Consider the following 21,640-nt stretch of genomic DNA (forward strand, 5'->3'; position numbering starts at 1 on the left):
CCAAAGTCGCTGACAATAGGCAAAAAAACAAAGAAACAACAAAGATAAAAGAAACAAGAACATAAAACCACGAGTAATGGATAACAAATACAGGAGCCAGTAGGGGAGACAGTCGGGAAGTAAGTAAGGTAAACTGAGGGGGGGGGGGGGGGGGGGGGGGGGGCAGGATAAGAGAGGAGGTTGGGGGGGCTGACCTTTGGTGACGCCTTTGGTAGAGCGGCATCCGTGCCACTCTTTGAACTCCCTGCTCTGGCAACACATTCCATCTGCACCAATAGCTGGACAGAAAGAAGGGAACAAAAGCATGGTTAGAGTGCCCTCTAGTGTTGTAATGCAGAATTACATGGATGCACAAATGAAACAGGCTCACACACAGTATTCATGCCTGCTCCTCCTCCACTCACCAAAAGCTGTGCTCCGGTCGTAGGGGTTCATCTGGAATTTGTTGAAAACTATGAAAACAAAACAAAAAGCACAAATGTCAGCCGATGTCGGGGCTTTCCCAAAACAATGTTATAGGGATGCAGCGCCACTGTGACAACTCGCCAGCGCCACCATGTGTTTAAAAATAATTGTTGTTTTGAAGCTATGCTACTATGATTCCAGAATTTCCGTAAGGGGATCAGTAAAGGAATATCTTATCTCATATTAGAAGTGAAAAGTGTTTAGCTTCAGATATGAATCAGACAGACGGACGACCGATGGAAAGGTTAGGGTTGTGGAGAGTTGTTCTCACTTGCTCCTCCGGTCTTCACGGAGGCTCGGCCCACCTTGCCCTCCTGTTGGTCCTTCAGGGTCTCATACACGATCTGGATCACTGGAATACTGAAGGCCTACGGAGAACCAGAAGGAAATCTTTTTTATTATTGTATATATATATTGTATATATATATATATATATATATATATATATATATATATATAAAGACAATACATTTGAATCTAATCTAATGTATAATGTGTGACAAACTTCGACTTACGATAGCTGGTTAAAATATTACCTGAAGTTAGTAGTAGGAAAACAGTATGATGAGATGACTATGAACGAAGTACTTACCCCAGTTTTACCACTACCCGTCTCTGCTGCCTGGGGGGGATACAGGGTAAAAGTCAGCTGTCATCCTTCAAAACACATCAATGTGAGTGAGTGAGTGTTTGTGTGTGTGCACGTAAGTATGCATGCTTTTGTGTGCGTGCGTGTGAGTCAGTCTCACCATGAGAACATCACCGCCTCCCAGGATGAGGGGAATAGACTCTGCCTGGATATCAGTAGGAAGCCTGAAACACAACGATTACAACAAAAAATTACATTTAAAACGGTCAGTTCTCTCCAGATCTTACAGCAGTCATACCTATATAAGCAGGGTGTGATTTGCCAGGGCGGGGGGGGGGGGGGGGGTTCCACACCCCTGATTTTCACATCTCTACCTTTGGTCGTTCGTTTCATCACCAGTGGGGGTACAATTTATGCCCCCTTCTGGTAGTTTATAATAGTCATCATCATTCATCATTTATTCATTCTAACATTGCGCCTTTCTAGACCATTTACTCTTACTCATATTATACATTCAGAATAAAATTATTGCCTATATTTATTGTAACATAAAATATAACTGTTGTGAAGGGCCAGATTAAACCGAATATATATATTTATTTATATATATATATTTAATTGTATTTGTATATTCTCTAATATTCCCTGATATCCCTTGTATATTCCTTGTACAATATGCATTGAATATCCATTCTAGCCTACTGAACATCCCATAATAGTCTCCATTCTACTATTGGTCGAGACCTTGGTGCCAGGCTGCCATACCCCTCAGACCCAGTTAAAACGTACCGCTCGACATGTACGAACAAGTCCTAGTTCCGCGTAGGAATTTGGCTACCGCACCACTAATGGGACTATTTGTTCATAGTGCGTATATATACTGCGCTACTAAAGTAGGACTTTCTTTTCAGTCCAGTTTCTTACCCTCCAATAGAGTCACAGACGTAAAGCCTCCCCGCGATGCCACGTGTGGGAGTAAGGCCAAGTTCGGCCTACCATCGGTATTGAGACATCGTGTATATTAATATTTGAATAGTCATATTTGGCACTATATCGTCGAGTTGGACGTAGTCTATTAAGCTAATAATAGTCTGTTAATATATAGTGCTTCGTGCGGTGAGAATACTACCGTAGTCAGTACCCCATCGTTTCGGGCAGAGAACTGGCTGCTTACCCAGGGTGGTTGACCCTATGTGAAGCTGCACCCGAGGAGCCCCAGAGCCGACGAGCGAGTGGACCTGTATACCGGATTATTCTACCGACGACAGCCCGCCTTCCCAGGCACGGATTATGCTTTGGATACTTTGATTATTCTATGGATAAAGACCCCCGACACTACCGTGTGATGGAACCCCCCCCCTGGAGAGGACGCAAGGTGAGGAGACGCTCTGCAAGACGAGGTCTCTCCACATCTCTCCCCCGTGGACCGGAGAGAGCCGGCCCACAAAGAGTCCACCTGCTTTCATCTGTGGTCCAAGGATCGCCGGCGCATTGAACGGCACTACAGTGGGTTCACCTGGGATACCCTTGGCCGGACGAGGCAGCTGGATTCTACCCCCCCCCCTCTCCTACTCCTGTCGGCTTACAAGCAACCGGATTAACCCCCTCTAGTGTATCCAGCCTATAATCATTAAAGTATCATTGCTGTTATTCCTTAACTATTCCAGGTCGTATATTTACCACCTGCGCCTTCAGAGATTGGACATTATCTATTGATATACCGACGAATACTCCTTGCCATAAAAGTGCATACTATTTCAATTCATAAATGTAATTAAGTGATTAAGTGTTTATTCTACACACCATCGCTGTGTAGGAAATAAAGACCTGCTTCTAATTCGTACATTTGTGTTGGATCCGTTTCATCTACGTGAGAGTGTTCATGATAATATATTTATGCCGTGTACTGGGTGGCCGAATATTAAGTACAAAGGTAGTGGTAGTAAGTATCATATCTAGTAATACAGTCAGGGAATTGTACCCCTCAGTTACAATTGGTCCTTCGAGCCGGAGGGTAATTAGTGTAATATTAATATAGTGTTATTAATATTGAAATGGCCTATGATGAACACTCCACGAAACGATCCTCCTAACCAACGCCCGCAGCGCGAACGACGGCTCCCTCAGTACTTAGAGGCTTACGCTGTCAGTCAACAACCTAGTCTTCTACTAACAGTAAACGCGGTAAAACTAGAAAGTAAAAGTATGTCTAACCCCAACGCCCAGACTACCCCGACCATAGAGGCCCCTACGGGCTCTAATGTAACTGACCAAGTTCACGGTGGGGACCAGTGGGAACCAGACATGACTTCACACCCCGCCAGTACTGAAGAAGTAGTCCCCGATGAGTCCCGGGAGGAATACAACGCTACCGAGAGAGAACTCGGCACGGAAGAAGACGGGGAGAGCACCGTGGAGATAGAGCTCCAAGGCTCCGCAAGGAGTACCCCGAGGGAAGGCTCCCCTATACAACCGCCTTCTCCCAGCGAGGCAGAGAGGACCCTACAGCAGGCATTCCTCGTCAGCCTGAAAGCCTCTACTGAACGCGATCGATTGCAGCTACAGCAACGGAGCGAAGAAGAGCACATACGCCTGGAAATAAGACGCATTCAGATGGAAGAGAATGTGGCCCGAGACCGAGCAGACAGCCAGCGAGCAGCTGCTGGTGCTCTACGGGACGCAGAGCGCGACAGACAGCAAGCGCAACTAATAGAACAGCTGATCAGACGGACAACACCCTCTCCCTCCGCCAGAGGCTCCAGGAACTCGTCTAGACACACCTCCAGGGCGGCATCCCCTAGCCGAGTAAACAACCCTGAACTTGACCAACAGACGAGGTCTATACCCCCCACAGACCACCTCCCCCCACCGGTCCAAGCGAGACCTAGCAACCGGGAAGGAGCAGCATATCCTGTGGAGAGGCTAAACCAGAGACTACAAGCACTGGATGACCTAACTGAAGACGAAGAGGAAGAGGAGGAGAACCGCGCCCGAAGACAGCACAGTACTCTACCGGACCAGGAGGTCCGGTACAGCCCAGGCTATACTCCCGCGGAGCTGCGCTACAGACCCCCGACTCTATACACGGGTGAGCACGACGCACGACCCGCACCGAGGAACAGCACCTGGACAAGCGGGCCATGGTACACTGCCGGTACCAGCCCATACCAAGGAGCGGGAGGAGACTCGCCTAGGAGGCCTCTCCCCCAACGCTCGCCGATGTATCCACAGTCAGCGTCATACATTGGCACGCCTATGGTACCCGACTTCACCCAAGAGAACCGGGCCCAGTATACAGAACTCTGCATGTGTCTGGAGACCATGTTGGTGGATGTATTGGATGAACGCCACAAATACGCCATCCTACTGCAGCACTTAAAGGTGCCCCGCGCACATAATATAGCGCTCGCCTACGCGACTTCCACCACCCCATACACAGCAGTGCTGGTAGCATTGGACCAGAGGTATGGGCGCATATGGGATTACGTGATCCAGGAGATCCGACACATCGACCGCTTACCCCCAGCAATAGACAATCGAGCACTGGACGACCTGTCCATCAGAGTGCAGTCCCTGGTAGGGATGTTGGGAGCGCAAAGAGAGAAGGGGAAGTATGAACTTTACGCCAACTCAAATGTGGAAAGGATCCTGGAGAAGCTGCCGCCCGCTCGTCAGGAGCGCTTTAGGCGGCAGAGGGACCACAGAGACCCGAATGGCCCCGAACCGAACCTCCTCGATCTAGCAGACTTCCTGGCGAGAGAAGTCAGCAGCCTACGGCTAGATACATTCGGACGGAGCACCCCTGGCTCCAGAGAAGGAACCAGACGACTAAATGATGGAAGAAGATCGGTGACTGTGATGCACCAATCGGAGTCAGTACCGAGCAGCAGGAGCCACAGTACCCCCTCCAGAACGGAGAAGTGGAAGATAGTGTGCCCCTACTGTGAGAAAGAACACTGGCTAGCGCAATGTGACTCCTTCCCCAAGCTGAACGCGGAGGAAGCAGGTCAATGGATAAAGTCCAACAAGCGCTGTTTTAGCTGTGCGCGCTCACACATGGCAGCCGAATGCCGCTTAAAGAAAAGGTGCACCAAGTGCGATGGAGCCCATCTGGACATACTTCACGACAGTAACAGACGGCGCCCTTCACCTGCACCATCCAGCCGCAAAGCGAGCGTCATGTACATCGATCCCGCCAGCAGCAGTGGAGCCCGAGTACTCCTAAAAGTAGTGCGTGTGACACTAAGCTACCAGAACAAAGTCCTGGACACTTACGCCGTCCTCGATGACGGGTCAGAGAAGACCCTGCTGCTCGCCTCCGCTGCGGCCCAGCTAGGGCTGCGGGGAAGCGAAACCCAAATGACAATTCGGACAATAAGACGAGATTTGAAGACGATAAAGGGCGAGAATGTCTCATTCTCTATCGCAGCAAGCGGCCAGCCTGAGCGACGGTACCAGATTGCAGACGCTTTCACCAGCCAAGAAATAGGACTGTCGCGGTACACATACCCCGTCGCCAAGCTGATGGAGAAATATGCACATCTGCGCAAGTTACCGATCCCGCTCATAGACAATGCTATGCCGACCCTGTTGATAGGCTCCGACCATGCAGACCTCATTGTCCCGATAGACCGGGTTCATACCGGACCCCGAGGCTGTCCTGCAGCAGTCGAGACCCGTTTGGGATGGACTCTCCAAGGCCCGCTCGCCAAATCTCTCAACCGAAGTACAGCCACTAGATGTCTCCACTCCCGAGTCACAGAGGGAGAAACCGCACTCCTGCAACACGTAGAGCGGCTATGGAGCTTGGAACAAATGCCCTTTAAGAATGGAAAGAAAGAGGCTGAGCGATCATGGAGTAGACGTGTTTTCACATGAGCTCCCTTCTACCGTGCTGAATATACGTTTCTCCCCATTAGTCTTTATTTTATTTTTATTTGTTTTTTATCTGTTTGCTAGGTCGTCGTGTTTAGTATACATTCATCAACTTTTTTCGACTTTCTACGATGGCGGGGGTGGAAACCAGAGCCATGAAAGAATTAGGCACGACACCGACACCGCCGAGCATGGCCGTACCGTCTCCCGCTGTCGGGGAGTTAAGCGAAGCTGTGCTCTTGGTCATGACCAAGCTACACGCAGACTCTGAGACACGCATCGCTGAAGCACAGAAGAAAGTACACGCAGACTCTGAGGCACGCATCGCTGAAGCACAGAAGCAAGTGCTGGCGGATTTCTGTATCAGCCTCCGTCGTGAGATATCAGAAGAAATACGGCTGGCGGTAGTCCCGCTGACAGACAAGATGGAGACGATTCACGCTGCCTCATCGGCTAATGCTAACGAACTAGCCATGCTAACGACGGAGGTATCATCTCAGTGTGAGAAGATGGCGGGTCTTGAATCCGCCCTGCTGGCTAGGCAGGCTGAAGTCAACAAACTACAGTCGGCGATGGAGGAGATGCAGTCCCGGGATAGACGCCACAACGTCAGGATTGTTGGAGTACCGGAGACCAGCGGTGAAGGCCGTCTCTCTGAGACCATGCCCGAACTGCTGCAGAAGATACTAGGGACGGACGTCCTCCCCTCGCCTCCTATCTGTGAGTCGGCCTATAGAGCGGGCAGGTTTTCTCCCGGCGTGAACAAAGAACCGAGGCCCATCATAGTCAAGCTGAACAGACTCCAACAGAGAGAAATCATCATGCGGTCGGCTCGTACCAGAAGGGGTACTCTGAGGTTTGGCGATCACAAAGTGGCCATTTTCGAGGACTTTACACCGGAGGTTCAAGCTCAGAGAGCCGAGTACAAGGTGGTCCTGACTAAGCTATGGAGACTAGGCCTGAGGCCCACGTTATTCGCTCCCGCGAAACTATCTGTGTTGGAGAAGGTCGGTGGTCAGCGTTTGTTTTGGTCGTTGGCTAAAGCGAAGGAATATCTCGCGAAGACACCCGAGTCTGTTGCTTGATATCTATGGAGGGTGAGTGACTTGGCGGTTTGGGCCTATATACATTGATTAGGTCGACTATTCACAAACACTTGCTGTCATGCCCAGACATGCTAACTGTCCTCTGCCCATCCAACTAGCGGGGCTTCCCAATGACTTCTGTTACTTGCTAAAGCTGACCTCATGGTCGTACTTGTGTATCGCCTCTTTGGAAGCTAACGAGCTAGCTGAACAATGTACATAGTAGGCTAACGTGCTATCCGGATTCGTCACTAGCTTACGCGCTAGCCTCGGGCTAGCCAGCGGGCTTCGACTATGGTCTGCGCTGAGACATTCGTTAATGGTTACGTATTTTGGTTGCTGTTGCTGTTCAAAGGGACATTGGTTTGCACAGTTCAAGAGTGACCGAGTCCCTAACTAACTTCTGGTATGCTTTTTATTTTTATATCCAGGTTGTTTTGAGCTTTGGTGATCCAAAGTAGATGCCAAGGTCGGTTGAATATGCATAAACAATATTTGATAACAGGTTGGGTCGGGTATGGCTTGCACTTAATGGCTATATGGTTATATGGCTTGCACTCTAGTCATTACCCTCTCTTCCTTTTTTTTTCTTTCCTATTGTCGCTGTTTTTATGTCATCTATATGCGCGATTTAAATGTGATCCGGTTCTACCTTGGACTAACTACTGACTCGCCTTAATTTTGTTTTGAATTTTCCGTGAGGCACTTATGCTATAACGTTGATACATTAATATGCAGACTCCAGGGTAGATGGTTACAGGTTGATGCTGAGTAATTATATAATAATTAGTGTCGCTGTTTTAAGGGCAATTGAATGAGCAATTAACCTGTGACCCGAACCTGCCTTGGACTATCGGCTGGGATGCTTTAATTTAATTTTGTATTGAATTTTCCTATATGTTTTAATGGCATTTGAATGAGCAATTTAAATGTGATCCGGTTCTACCTTGGACTAACTACTGACTCGCCTTAATTTTGTTTTGAATTTTCCGTGAGGCACTTATGCTATAACTTTGATACATTAATATGCAGACTCCAGGGTAGATGGTTACAGGTTGATGCTGAGTAATTATATATTAATGGCTAATTTTTCCATTATAGCTGTCATGTTAGGGCCAGGGCTCACGTTGGCTCTCGACCGAATATACATAAAATATGTGATAACAGGCTGGCTTAGGTTTAGCTTTGCTTGCACTTTAGCCATAACCCTCTTTTTCCTTTTTCTATTATTGTCGCTGTTTTAATGGCATTTGAATGAGCAATTTAACTGTGATTCGATCCTACCTTAGACTAACTGCTGATATGCTTTGATTTTGTTTTGAATTTTCCTTTTTCCATTTATACTATAATGTTGCAACATTAATATGCAGACTACGAGGTAGTTGGTCACAGGGTTGATGCTGAGTAATTATATAATAATGGCTAAATTTTCCATTATAGCTGTCATGTTAGGGCCAAGGTTCATGTTGGCTCTCGAACGAATATACATAAATATGTGATAACAGGCTGGGTCAAGTTTAACTTTGCTTGCACTTTAGCCATAACCCTCTTTTTCCTTTTCCTATTATTGTCGATTCTTACATAGGTTATGTCATGTCAGCCGTTGTGCCTGATCAGAGGGACTGCTTCAGGGGTGCACTTTAACCTTAACCCCTTTTTTCCCTTTCTTATTTTTGTCATTGTTTAATTGACATTGTTCACACAATTTTGCACAATTAACCTGTGACCCGATCCTGCCTTAGACTATCGGCTGGGATGCTTTAATTTAATTTTGTTTTGAATTTTCCTGTACCCATTTGGGCCATAACATTGCGACGTTGAAGCGCAGATTCGGAAATGGATGGTTGCAGGTTGTTGTGGAGTTATTATTTAATAATGGCTATTTTTACCATTATGGTTGTCTTATGTTAGGGCCAGTGCTCAGGTGGTTTTCGACCGATATCTTTATTGAATTTAATTTTTATTATTATTTGTGTTTATTGGACTAGTGGGGGTTTACTCAGGGGTTTAACTAGAGGGGGGTGGGAGTGGGAAGCGTCTTATTGATCCATGTCTCTAGTGGGAAGTGATAGGAAGATGACCATCCTCAGTGGGTGGGGCATAGGGTGGGGATTGGAGAGTGGGTATAGAGGAACTTATAGTAGGACGGGTGGGTTAGGGTTTAGAGTAGAAGGGGGGGGGGCTGTAGCTGGGGTGGTATTTTTATGTGTTCTATGTACTGTTGTCTTATATATGTGTAAGTGTTCCTCCTCTGAACTCCTGGGATTGACCGTCCGGGCCCGCCGGGATCGGCACCTCTGTACTCAGCCTGGCTGCACGGGTATGTTCTCTACGCACTTATACAAGCTCGACCATGGCTAAATTGAATATTTTAATTTGGAACGCAGGAGGGCTTAACGCCCCACACAAGCGTGCCAGTGTCCTTTGGCTATTGAAGAGGAGAAATATTGACCTTGCTCTCCTTAGTGAGACGCATTTAATGGTAGGTGACGTGTCAAGACTGGCAAATCGGCAATATCACGTTATCTCCGCATCCTCAGCCGATGATAAGACGAAAGGAGTAGTCATAGTTACAAGACGTAACCTTGATATCAAAATCTTGGATGTATGGTCGGACACGGAGGGAAGGATTACTATAGCAAAAGTTGAATTCTTGCATAGGAAGATGGCTATAATAGCATTGTATGCTCCTAACACATTTGATTCAGCGTTCTATAATACAATCACGAAGAATATGTTGGAACTTAATGGATACGCTCTCATTGTGGGTGGCGATTTTAATGCGTGCTGGGATGCGGAGATGGATAGGTCTGGGCCCTCTGAAACGAGCGACCAGAAACGGGCCTCTAAGGCCCTCAGGATGTGGGCCAAAGACACGGGGCTCTCAGACCTCTGGCGCTTATGCAACCCCACCCTCAGAGATTACTCTCACCTGTCAGCCAGACACAAAAGCTTTTCTCGAATTGACTATGCATTCGCGTCCCCTAATATGTTTGATAGTTTCGATGTCTCATTGGTTCCCTTGGCTCTCTCAGACCACAAGGGGATTTTCCTTACGGCAACCTTTGGCAGGCTCTCCGCAAGAGCTCCCAGATGGCGTTTTAATTCGACCTTGCTAAAGAACGATGACTTCTGTTCTGAGTTCAGGAGTAAACTAGCAGAATTTTTGCAGATCAACGTTGGCACAGTAGAAGACCCTAGGGTCCTGTGGAACGCATTGAAAGGATTCATCAGGGGTCATGTCACACTATTTGCCTCCAATTTGCGAAAATCCCGGTCAAAAAAGCTAGAAGGACTGGAATCATTATATGCGGACCTATACGCATCCTTGCAAACTGACTATAATGAACGACTAAACACACAACGTAAGATAGTCAAAAAAGAAATAAACTCCATACTTAAACAACAGTCTGAGTTTTTGATACATAGGACAAGACAAAATTACTATTTTCACGGCTCCAGACCTAGCCATCTATTGGCAATGAAAATACGCTCAAATGATCATTTCTCAGATATCCCCTCGATTAGGACGAGCCAGGGTGCAGTCACTACTGATTCGAAAAAGATCAATGACACTTTTAAAGAGTTTTACTCACAGTTATATAGCTCAGAGGGTAATCTGGATGACTCTAGATTTGAATCGTTCATCGGCGGGCTTGAGATACCCCACATTTCTGAGGAAGAGGCCAAGGAACTGGGGAGACCGATTACTCTCGTAGAATTGAGGGAGACTATTGTTGAAATGCAGAGGGGTAAGGCGCCAGGCTGGGATGGTATTCCACCCGAAGTGTATTTAGCTTTCTGGGACCAACTGGGTCCATTGATGCTCGATATGATCAATTACGCTATCGAACAAGGGGAGTTCTCAAGAGATGTCAATATGGCGTTGATTTCTTTACTTCTCAAAAAGGACAAAGATCCCAATGATTGTGGTAGCTATAGACCCTTGAGTCTTCTCGGGGCCGATTTAAAGGTGTTTGCCAAGGTGCTGGCCCGTCGCCTGCAGAGATTTATGCCTGTATTGGTACACTGCGATCAAACTGGTTTTATCCCGGGGCGTCTGGCTGCAGATAATCTTAGGAGGCTGTTGCATGTAATCGATAACAGTAAAGACAATACAACTCCATCCACAGTTCTGTCTTTGGATGCCATGAAGGCGTTTGACAGACTTGAGTGGTCATACCTGTGGAAGGTACTTGAGGTCATGGGTCTTGGAAAGAGTTTTATTCATATGATTAAAGTCCTGTATGCCTCGCCGTCTGCGATGATACTGACAGGCAAAAACTGTTCCACACTCTTTCCAGTCTCCAGATCTTCTAGACAGGGTTGCCCTCTGAGCCCGGGACTGTTCGCGCTTTCCCTCGAACCTTTGGCCCAATTTATTAGGCAATCGGAGGACATCGTCCCCATAATGGTCAACAATACTCCACACAAAATTGCTCTCTATGCGGATGACCTGCTGATTTTCATGGACGACCCCTCCCGGTCGGCCACAAAATTATTGAGGATAATCGACGACTTTGGTAAATTGTCAGGTTTTAAGATTAACTGGAACAAATCAGCCTGCCTACCTCTTAATGAACTGGCCAAGGCGGTACGACTACCAGCTGATATCCCCATAGTAGAACATTTTAAATACCTGGGCATAGAGATATTCCCCACGCTGAACCAAACTACTAAGTACAACTTCACGGGTACTTATGATAAAATACGCCAGGATCTAGACAGGTGGTCGTCCCTTCCTAACTCCTTACAAGCCCGGGCTTCCATAATCAAAATGAACATCCTGCCTAGGATAAATTTTATTAGCTCAATGCTCCCCCTGCCCCCTCCAATAGACCACTGGCGCAAGGTACAATCGATGGTATCTAAGTTTGTCTGGAATAACAAACGCCCGAGAATCAAAAGGGCTACTACTCAACGTAGGAAACAAGATGGGGGCCTCGCAATCCCTGATTTTAAACTTTATTTCTGGTCCTTTTCACTGAGACCTCTGATGTGCTGGCTAGACCCTGTAGAGGCTGTATCGTGGCGCTCCTTAGAAGCGGCGGCGGTGTCTCCGCTAAGATTGCAGGATGTAGTGTACTCCACTGTCTCTATTGCGAAATGCCGGCTGAGGTATGGACCGATCATAACTCACGTGATCCAAACGTGGCGTAATGTACAGAGGTCGTGTGGGGTTAAATGCCCTTGGCACCTGGACTCTCCAATTTTTAATAACCAGCAATTACTTGTTGGACACAAGCCGGTTAATATTCCTCAATGGCAAAGGAGGGGAGTGCATACTCTGGAGGATATTTATGATAAGAACGGCCTCCGTGCGTTTCAGGACTTAAGAGAATTTTATGATCTTCCCGGCGAGTCCTTCTTTCTTTACCTTCAACTAAGGTCAGCACTGAGGGCGCATGGCGTACCGTGGGCTCAAGCCTTGCACCCACACCCCTTCCTCAGGCTCATAGTGGACAGGACGACATCCAGAGGGTTTGTCTCCGACTTTTATACGCTCTTAATTCAATCCACGTATAAAAATTTATCATTGGATACAATCTGGCGTGTGGATATCCCGGAGTTGGACCCCGAGTTTGACTGGGATGATGTTTGGGCAAATGTGGCATTATCTTCCCGCAACCCCAATCACCAGCAAATTAATTTTAATTATATTCATAGGACCTATCTTACACCTAGGAAGCTATTTGCTATGGGACTGATAACCGACTCTCGGTGCACTTTGTGCTCTCAAAAGGCCACTGGCACTTATATGCATATGTATTGGGATTGCCCACCAGTGGCCCGCTTCTGGAGGTCAATAACGGACAAACTTTCAGATCTGTGTGGCTTAACTATCCCATTCTCAGCTGTTACGCTACTCCTGAACGATATAACGACACTACCCGCGTCCGTACAACTGAAAAGGGTTGTCCTAGCGGGCGTCACAGCAGCGAAGAAGCTAATAGCAATGAGATGGAAGGAGCCTGAGAAGCTTACAATGATTAACTGGTCCCTAACTCTATTGGATGTGATTTATCTTGAGATATCCACAGCCCGGGTGATTGGGGTGGGACAGGCTGGAATTGACCTGTGGTTCGCAGCAGCTGAGAAGGTAAAGACCGCAGTGTGCGGCTGAGCGGGGTTGGGGTGCGTGTTCGGGTGAGTCCGGCGGTCTCTTGGGAGGGGGAGGAGGAAGTGTTTTTGTCTGTCTTGTCCCTTGTCTTGTCATCTTGAGTTTAGCTGGGGATATTATGGGGGGGCAGCTATTTAACTAGTTCTTCACTGTTTGGCCACTTTTACACGGTCTCTGTGAGTCTATGGAACACCTACAGGTTTTTGTTTTTTCATGAAGGTTCATTGCTCTGGTTTCAGGTCGTGTTCCCCCAAAAAATGGTCCTTGTGGTGGGTTGGAGATGTACGTTTTATTAATATGGGGTCACACGGCCGGGAATCGGGACTGAACACTGGGAAAGACCATTTATTAGATAGTACCCCTTGGAATTAATTTAGTAGGTTGAACTCTGGTTTCTTTTCTTTTGTCTGTATAATTGTTAGTCATTATTATTATTGTTTTTGTTATTTTCTTGTGAAGTTCTATGTATTGTGATTGTGGTTAATGTGTTGTCTTGTTTCGTGAGAATGTCAATAAAAAAATTTGATCAAAAAAAAAAAAGAATGGAAAGAAAGACATTCGCTCTAAAGATGACATTTACGCCATTCACCTCCTCGAGACAGGGACCAAGAGAGTCCCGGTCAACGGCGTGTTGAGATACGCCACGCCACTCCTGCGGCGAGAAGGAATGCCTACTTTCCATGCCAAGACAGACGCCATAGAACGGTACCTGCTGAACACGGAGCGGCGCTTAGCCAAGAACCCCGCCCAAGAGAGTGTATACCGCGCTGAGATTGAGAAGCTCATCACAGCGGGACACGTCACAAAGATGGACATTAAAGAGGCTGACCAGACCACTGAATCGTGGTACGTGCCCCACCACAAGGTCCATCACAACGGTAAAGACCGTGTTGGGGAAAATGTGTATGAGGTGGACTAGTTTAATATAGGTCAACTAGCAGTGCTGAAAGACGGTCTGGCTGACGTTCTTAAAACAATTTGGAACAGATGGACATTTCAGTACGGCATGTTGTGTGCTGGTAATCTCGTACATTGTATGCTTTCATATCTTGTTATTTTCTCTCTTTCACACAGGCACAGCACACACACACAGACACACGGACACACACGTACACAGACACACACAGTCGCACAGACATACACACCGACACACACACACACACACACACATTCCCTGTGACACAATACACACATACAATACACATACGTCTGTACGCAGACGCACGCACACAGACACACACACACATACACACACACACACACACATCTCACTCTCTACATCATATCGTGTGTGGACATCATATCTTGTTTATCTCTCTTCATGTTCTCTCTCCGATGTTAAATCTACGTATCATCTTAATGTACGTCATGTCAGATCTGACATGATATGATACGTCATCATATCTGTCATGGGGGGGCAGGACTGAGAGGGGATTTAGGGGACAGGCAAAGGGATTGGGGACAGAGTGTTTTTTGTTCAAGCTGTGGTGATCCTCTGCTCGACCCATAGCTCTTGCTGTTAAGAACTTCTTTTCTTAAATAAATTACCTATTTGTTACAATTGGAAATATCGTCTCCTGCTGTGTTAAACAACCTTTCCACAACAACCGCATAGTATTTAACTGCAGCTACCAGATCGGATCCCAAAATCTGAATAAAGAGTTACTGCCCAGTCCCACACTCGGCCCCTCCCTACTCGGCGTTCTACTCCGCTTCCGCCAGGAAAAGGTGGCCATCAGCGGGGACATTAAAGGAATGTTCCTGCAGGTGAGATTAGTAGAGGCGGACAAGCCCCTGTTACGGTTCCTATGGAGAGAGAAGCCAGGAGATGAGCACCCAGCCATCTACCAATGGGAAGTCCTCCCCTTCGGAACGACGTGCAGCCCCTGCTGTGCGACATTTGCACTACAGAAACATGTAGCAGAGGACCCAGCAGCGGACGAAGAGGTCCGACACAGCGTAAATAACAGCTTCTACGTAGACAACTGTCTACAAAGCCTTTCAACCCAGGAAGAAGCCGAGGCTCTCCTGATTAAACTCCGCGCCTCATTGATCAAAGGCGGCTTTGATCTCAGGCAGTGGGCCAGCAGCGATCCGCAAGTACTGCGCAGCCTCTCCTCCGAGGACAAGGCAGCCAGCAGCGAGACCTGGATGGCTACAATCCCGGGAGAAGCCCAGGAGATGACCCTGGGATTGGTGTGGCGATTCAAAACAGATTCGCTTCACTACAGACACAAGCCCCTGACTACGGAGCAGGGAAGGCCGGCGGCGGCGCCGACCACCAGACGGAGTGTGTACACAACACTCGCCCGACAATATGACCCGCTAGGATGTATTCTACCGTACACCACCAGGGCAAAAATGATTGTACGAGCATTGTGGGACAAGGACCAGGGCTGGGACGACCCCATTCCCGCACATCTTGCATCCACCTGGAGAGAGTGGGAGATGGAGCTCCACTCACTCCCAGGCGTTAATATGCGCCGAAGCTACTTCCCACCCACGGTGAGGCCAGAGACATGTAAAATGGACTTACACGTCTTCAGTGACGCCTCAGAGGTCGCATACGGATCAGTAGCCTACTTGCGGGCCCAAGACCAGGGGGGAGAGATCTACACAGCATTTGTCCTCGCCCGCTCGAGAATAGCCCCACGCAAGCATCAATCTATCCCACGTCTAGAGCTCTGCGCAGCCCTAGCCGGAGCGCACCTAGCCACGCTCATCCAGCGTGAGCTCACCATACCGGTGTCTAGAACAATCCTGTGGTCAGATTCCACGACGGTACTCGCCTGGATCAAATCGGACTCATGCAAGTACAAAGTCTTCGTGGGAGTCAGAGTCACCGAGATTCAAGACTTAACCGAAGAGTTAACCGGAGAAACAGAGTGGCGCTACGTTGATACAAAACAGAACCCAGCTGACGTCATCACCCGGGGGATGCCCCTGGATGACCTCACCCGTCGCAATGTCTACAGTGACGGCCCCGCATTCCTAAGACTCCCGGAAGGACAGTGGCCCATGCCTATCCCGAGGGAAGCAAGTCCAGAGGAGGTGGAAATTAAGAAGTCTGTGTTCTGTGGATTGAGCACCGTAGCCTCCACCGACCCTAACATAAACGATTGCATGTCCATAGAGAGTGCACAACAAAGAACATTCCTGCGGTACCACCCGGAGTGCAAGTCCCCCGCTGATATGTCAGCAGCTAACTACGAGGAAGCAGAATTGCTTCTACTGCAGCGAGCCCAGAGAGACTCGTTCCCCGATGAATTGGCCTGTCTACAGGGAGGAAAGCCCGTCCCATCCGACAGCAGATTAATTCACCTGGCCCCCGAGAGCGACGCTCATACCCTCATCAGAGTGGGTGGTCGCCTACGCAGAGCCCCCAATCTACCGGATGACATTAAACACTACCTACCGTCTCTACAGACCCGCCAGAAGTGGGTAAAGGAGAGAGACAATTTGACAGAAGGAACAGTCGTCATGATTATTGATCAATCACTGCCCAGAGCTATGTGGCCGGCCGGCCGCGTAAGCAAAGTGATCACCGGTGCCGACGGCAAGGTCCGAGCAGCTGAAGTGCTCGTCCAGGGTCGCACTTACACCCGTCCCGTGGCAAGGCTCATAGAACTGCCTCGACTCCCAGACACAATCGATGATGACCATGACCCTACAACCCTATGACTTTGTGAAGTTGACTGACCCCTACAGCAAACCCTTATGTGTAAATAGACAACGCGATTAATCTGTCTCCGTTTAACTGATTAGGTCTGGGACCTATTCAGGGGGTGGCTGTTGTGAAGGGCCAGATTAAACCGAATATATATATTTATTTATATATATATATTTAATTGTATTTGTATATTCTCTAATATTCCCTGATATCCCTTGTATATTCCTTGTACAATATGCATTGAATATCCATTCTAGCCTACTGAACATCCCATAATAGTCTCCATTCTACTATTGGTCGAGACCTTGGTGCCAGGCTGCCATACCCCTCAGACCCAGTTAAAACGTACCGCTCGACATGTACGAACAAGTCCTAGTTCCGCGTAGGAATTTGGCTACCGCACCACTAATGGGACTATTTGTTCATAGTGCGTATATATACTGCGCTACTAAAGTAGGACTTTCTTTTCAGTCCAGTTTCTTACCCTCCAATAGAGTCACAGACGTAAAGCCTCCCCGCGATGCCACGTGTGGGAGTAAGGCCAAGTTCGGCCTACCATCGGTATTGAGACATCGTGTATATTAATATTTGAATAGTCATATTTGGCACTATATCGTCGAGTTGGACGTAGTCTATTAAGCTAATAATAGTCTGTTAATATATAGTGCTTCGTGCGGTGAGAATACTACCGTAGTCAGTACCCCATCGTTTCGGGCAGAGAACTGGCTGCTTACCCAGGGTGGTTGACCCTATGTGAAGCTGCACCCGAGGAGCCCCAGAGCCGACGAGCGAGTGGACCTGTATACCGGATTATTCTACCGACGACAGCCCGCCTTCCCAGGCACGGATTATGCTTTGGATACTTTGATTATTCTATGGATAAAGACCCCCGACACTACCGTGTGTTGGAACCCCCCCCCTGGAGAGGACGCAAGGTGAGGAGACGCTCTGCAAGACGAGGTCTCTCCACATCTCTCCCCCGTGGACCGGAGAGAGCCGGCCCACAAAGAGTCCACCTGCTTTCATCTGTGGTCCAAGGATCGCCGGCGCATTGAACGGCACTACAGTGGGTTCACCTGGGATACCCTTGGCCGGACGAGGCAGCTGGATTCTACCCCCCCCCCCTCTCCTACTCCTGTCGGCTTACAAGCGACCGGATTAACCCCCTCTAGTGTATCCAGCCTATAATCATTAAAGTATCATTGCTGTTATTCCTTAACTATTCCAGGTCGTATATTTACCACCTGCGCCTTCAGAGATTGGACATTATCTATTGATATACCGACGAATACTCCTCGCCATAAAAGTGCATACTATTTCAATTCATAAATGTAATTAAGTGATTAAGTGTTTATTCTACACACCATCGCTGTGTAGGAAATAAAGACCTGCTTCTAATTCGTACATTTGTGTTGGATCCGTTTCATCTACGTGAGAGTGTTCATGATAATATATTTATGCCGTGTACTGGGTGGCCGAATATTAAGTACAAAGGTAGTGGTAGTAAGTATCATATCTAGTAATACAGTCAGGGAATTGTACCCCTCAGTTACAATAACCGATAGGGCATCTGCACCTTTGTTTACACGGTTTATTTTTCTAATCTATGTTGTAGTTTCTAAATTTGATTGCCTATATTGGTCTTTCTAACATTACCGTGCCCATACCTGTACCTCCCCTGCCCCATGCTGCGCGAATTTCCCCAAGGAGATCAATAAAGAAATATCTTATCTCCACTGATTAAATACATAGATTTCTCAGAATCATCAGCAGCCTAGTACACGCCAGTGTCTCCTCTCTCCAAGAAGCTACTGTGAGCCATGTTGTTGTCGAGAGCCGTTTCAGTAACTAAAACCCAGTGCTTTCAGTTTCACTGGTCTCTGTTCTACAGCTGAAGATGGGCTCTATGGTGAAAGAAGGAAGCGGTCGAGATGAGAGGGCCTGTCAGAATGAAGTGTGGGATACTACTGGAGGATATCCAGCTCCAAATCACAAAGTTTAAAAAGGACAAAGTTTAACACACCAACATTTGGGGAAATTAGCTTACAGTCTTCTCCAGAGAGAGACAATAAGATAGATACCAGTTTCCTCTCTGTGTGTTCAGTAGAATGCTATCTGGCGGCACGTTAGCCTAGCTTAGCACAATGAATGAAAGCGAACAGTGCCGGTTAGCCTTCGGGAGAGGTGTTAGTTGGACAATGCCGGGCTAACCCGGCACTGTCCGCTTCCATTCATTGTGCTAAGCTAGGCTAACGTGCAGCCAGATAGCTTTCTACTGTTTGCCAAAATGTTGGCGTGTTCCTTTACCTCTTAAGCTGCAAGGGCCCACATGTGGGCCCTTTTGAGGATGATTTACCCACCGGAACTTTGGCGACCTCTAGTGGCTCGGGTGTGCATATTTTTTAATACAATATATTATATTACATGCCGATATTTGAGGCTTGCGCAAAGTACACGATATTGCGCAAATACTACTCCCGACTCCTGGGGCTCTAGTTCCGTCAATCATTTGGCGATCTCGAAAATTATTGGACAGGGTTGTAGCCAATGAGTGTGGCTTTCCAATGATACTCCACCTGGGCGAGGTCTGGCTGGAGACGGAGCTACAAGCTAACATGGAATACATACACGAGGAATATGCAAGCTAGCATTCGGATCAGGCTAGAAGCAATACGGGATGCTAACATGCAAATCAACACGCAGGCTGGACTCGAAGCAATACAGAATATTCAGAGAAACATGGAGGCTAATTCAAAAGAAATAAAAACGTTAGACAACAACGAAGCTGGAGACGAAGCTACAAGCTAACATGGAAGCTAACACGATGAATATGCAAGCTAGTAGGGCTGTACCGAATGTCATTTTTTAACATTCGAAGCTCCGATTGAAGTATTCGAACGAAGCTTTGAATGTCTATAAAATAAAATAAAATACAAAAAGAATTAATAATTTTTTTTATTAAAAATTACATCTTCGAATGTTGATTTAGAATTCGAATGTCAATTATGATCGAAGCTTCGAAGCATTCGGTACAGGAAGAGAAAACAGGAAGAGAAAAACCGCAGAATGAATTGAAGTCTATGAGAAAACTGAGATTTTCTTTTGTACAGTTTACCAAAATCACTCCTAATCACTCATTTCTGAACGGATCTTTATGAAATTTGGACATCTACTACATAAGACTTCAGGCTATGGATCTCTGGGTTTTTTTAAGCCATACGAATTTCTGGGGAAATACTACTTCTGGACTACTAACTACTACAGAAAAACTTGAGTAACAAGTTTTTCTACAACTCAAGTTCAGACCTATGTTACTCTATTTCATTAGCACTAAAAGTGATCTTTATTTATCGTATCATAAACTTCAGAATGTTATCTTTCAAAAGAGACCAGGCTTATGCATGTGCTCTAAGTATAAAGTATAGTATTTTGGTTTGCAAAAAAGTTATGCAGTCCTCAAACAAAAACTAAAATGGCCACTTTTCTGCCCACATGTTAAGTGACTTGGACAAACGGCAAATATTGAAGTTGGTCCAAGCGTGACCTGGTTGCCTGAGGCCCGCCCACCACTCTTCATGGAAACCGCCATCTTGGATTCACCAAATTTGTGTTTTTGGAGAAGTAACCTTATGGCACCCAGTAACGACTATGATGACATCATCAGCCTTATGGTGCCCAGTAACGACTATGATGACATCATCAGCCTTATGGTGCCCAGTAACGACTATGATGACATCATCAGCCTTATGGTGCACAGTAACGACTATGATGACATCATCAGCCTTATGGCGCCCAGTAACGACTATGATGACATCATCAGCCTTATGGTGCCCAGTAACGACTATGATGACATCATCAGCCTTATGGTGCCCAGTAACGACTATGATGACATCATCAGCCTTATGGTGCCCAGTAACGACTATGATGACATCATCAGCCTTATGGTGCCCAGTAACGACTATGATGACATCATCAGCCTTATGGTGCCCAGTAACGACTATGATGACATCATCAGCCTACAACTTACATTTGGTTCTGCAGTGTTTCTGCCGCTCAGCCATTCTGCCTATTTTACCTACTTAGCCTACTGACTGTGCTTTAAATACATTAGTTAATTAATCTAGCTATATTTAGATAAAACGCTTTATACCTTATTCTTACATATTGTATTCAATATTACTTTACTGTCCCACAAAATCAGGACGCTGTTTTTGGAAACAAACTAAACATTAATGGTGCTATAGATAACATTGTCTACATGTAGACATGTCATTAAAAAAAGAATAAAGCCACATAGCTTTTAGAAAGGTGTAGAATAATTGCCCCCCCCCCCCCCCCCGCCCCCAAAGAAACTATTGACAGCATTTTACTCGAGAAATAGGGTAAACATTTGCAGGATCTTGATTAATATTTGATCTGCACCCATGTAATCCAATTGTTTTGGTCTGACATGCTGGTGCTCTAGTAGTTTCAAGTTTCTTTAATAGTTGTCATACAGAAGTACAGAATACTTTCATACAAAATGCTTCTTACTGTTACGCTCCAGAGACTGTGCTAGACAAGATAGTATCAAATAACATAGTATAGCATGTAATTTAGAAGAAGAAAATGAGGTCACAGTGTTCGGTATAGACATATGTACAATGTTCTGAGTTACCATATAATATACAATACTATGCAGTGTACTAATGTACAGTACTATATAGTGCAAAGCAGAAATGGGATGAGGTACAATTTAGGTACAATTTACAGTAAGGTGTACGAGTTGTAGTGCAATCCTTCATCAATAAATATAAAGTGTGGGGAGTGGGTGCTACAGTGTGTTTGTTTAAAGT

At 46.7% G+C, this 21,640-nt stretch overlaps 1 protein-coding gene across 1 annotated transcript in view; it reads right to left on the reverse strand.

Moving 5' to 3' along the window:
* ddx1 (DEAD (Asp-Glu-Ala-Asp) box helicase 1) overlaps positions 1-21,640 on the reverse strand; it is a 90,042-nt gene that overhangs the window by 67,537 nt on the left and 865 nt on the right. Inside the window, exons 3-7 of the mRNA XM_084315205.1 lie at positions 1,215-1,278; positions 1,058-1,087; positions 737-833; positions 405-452; positions 195-278 (exon numbers count right to left, since the gene is read on the reverse strand). Of these exons, the coding sequence (XP_084171331.1) occupies positions 195-278; positions 405-452; positions 737-833; positions 1,058-1,087; positions 1,215-1,278 (323 nt within the window). The remainder of the gene's footprint in view (positions 1-194; positions 279-404; positions 453-736; positions 834-1,057; positions 1,088-1,214; positions 1,279-21,640) is intronic.

Source organism: Notolepis coatsorum (genome assembly GCF_963971535.1).
Source record: "Notolepis coatsorum genome assembly, chromosome: 5".
In the NCBI taxonomy this organism is placed as follows: Eukaryota; Metazoa; Chordata; class Actinopteri; order Aulopiformes; family Paralepididae; genus Notolepis; species Notolepis coatsorum.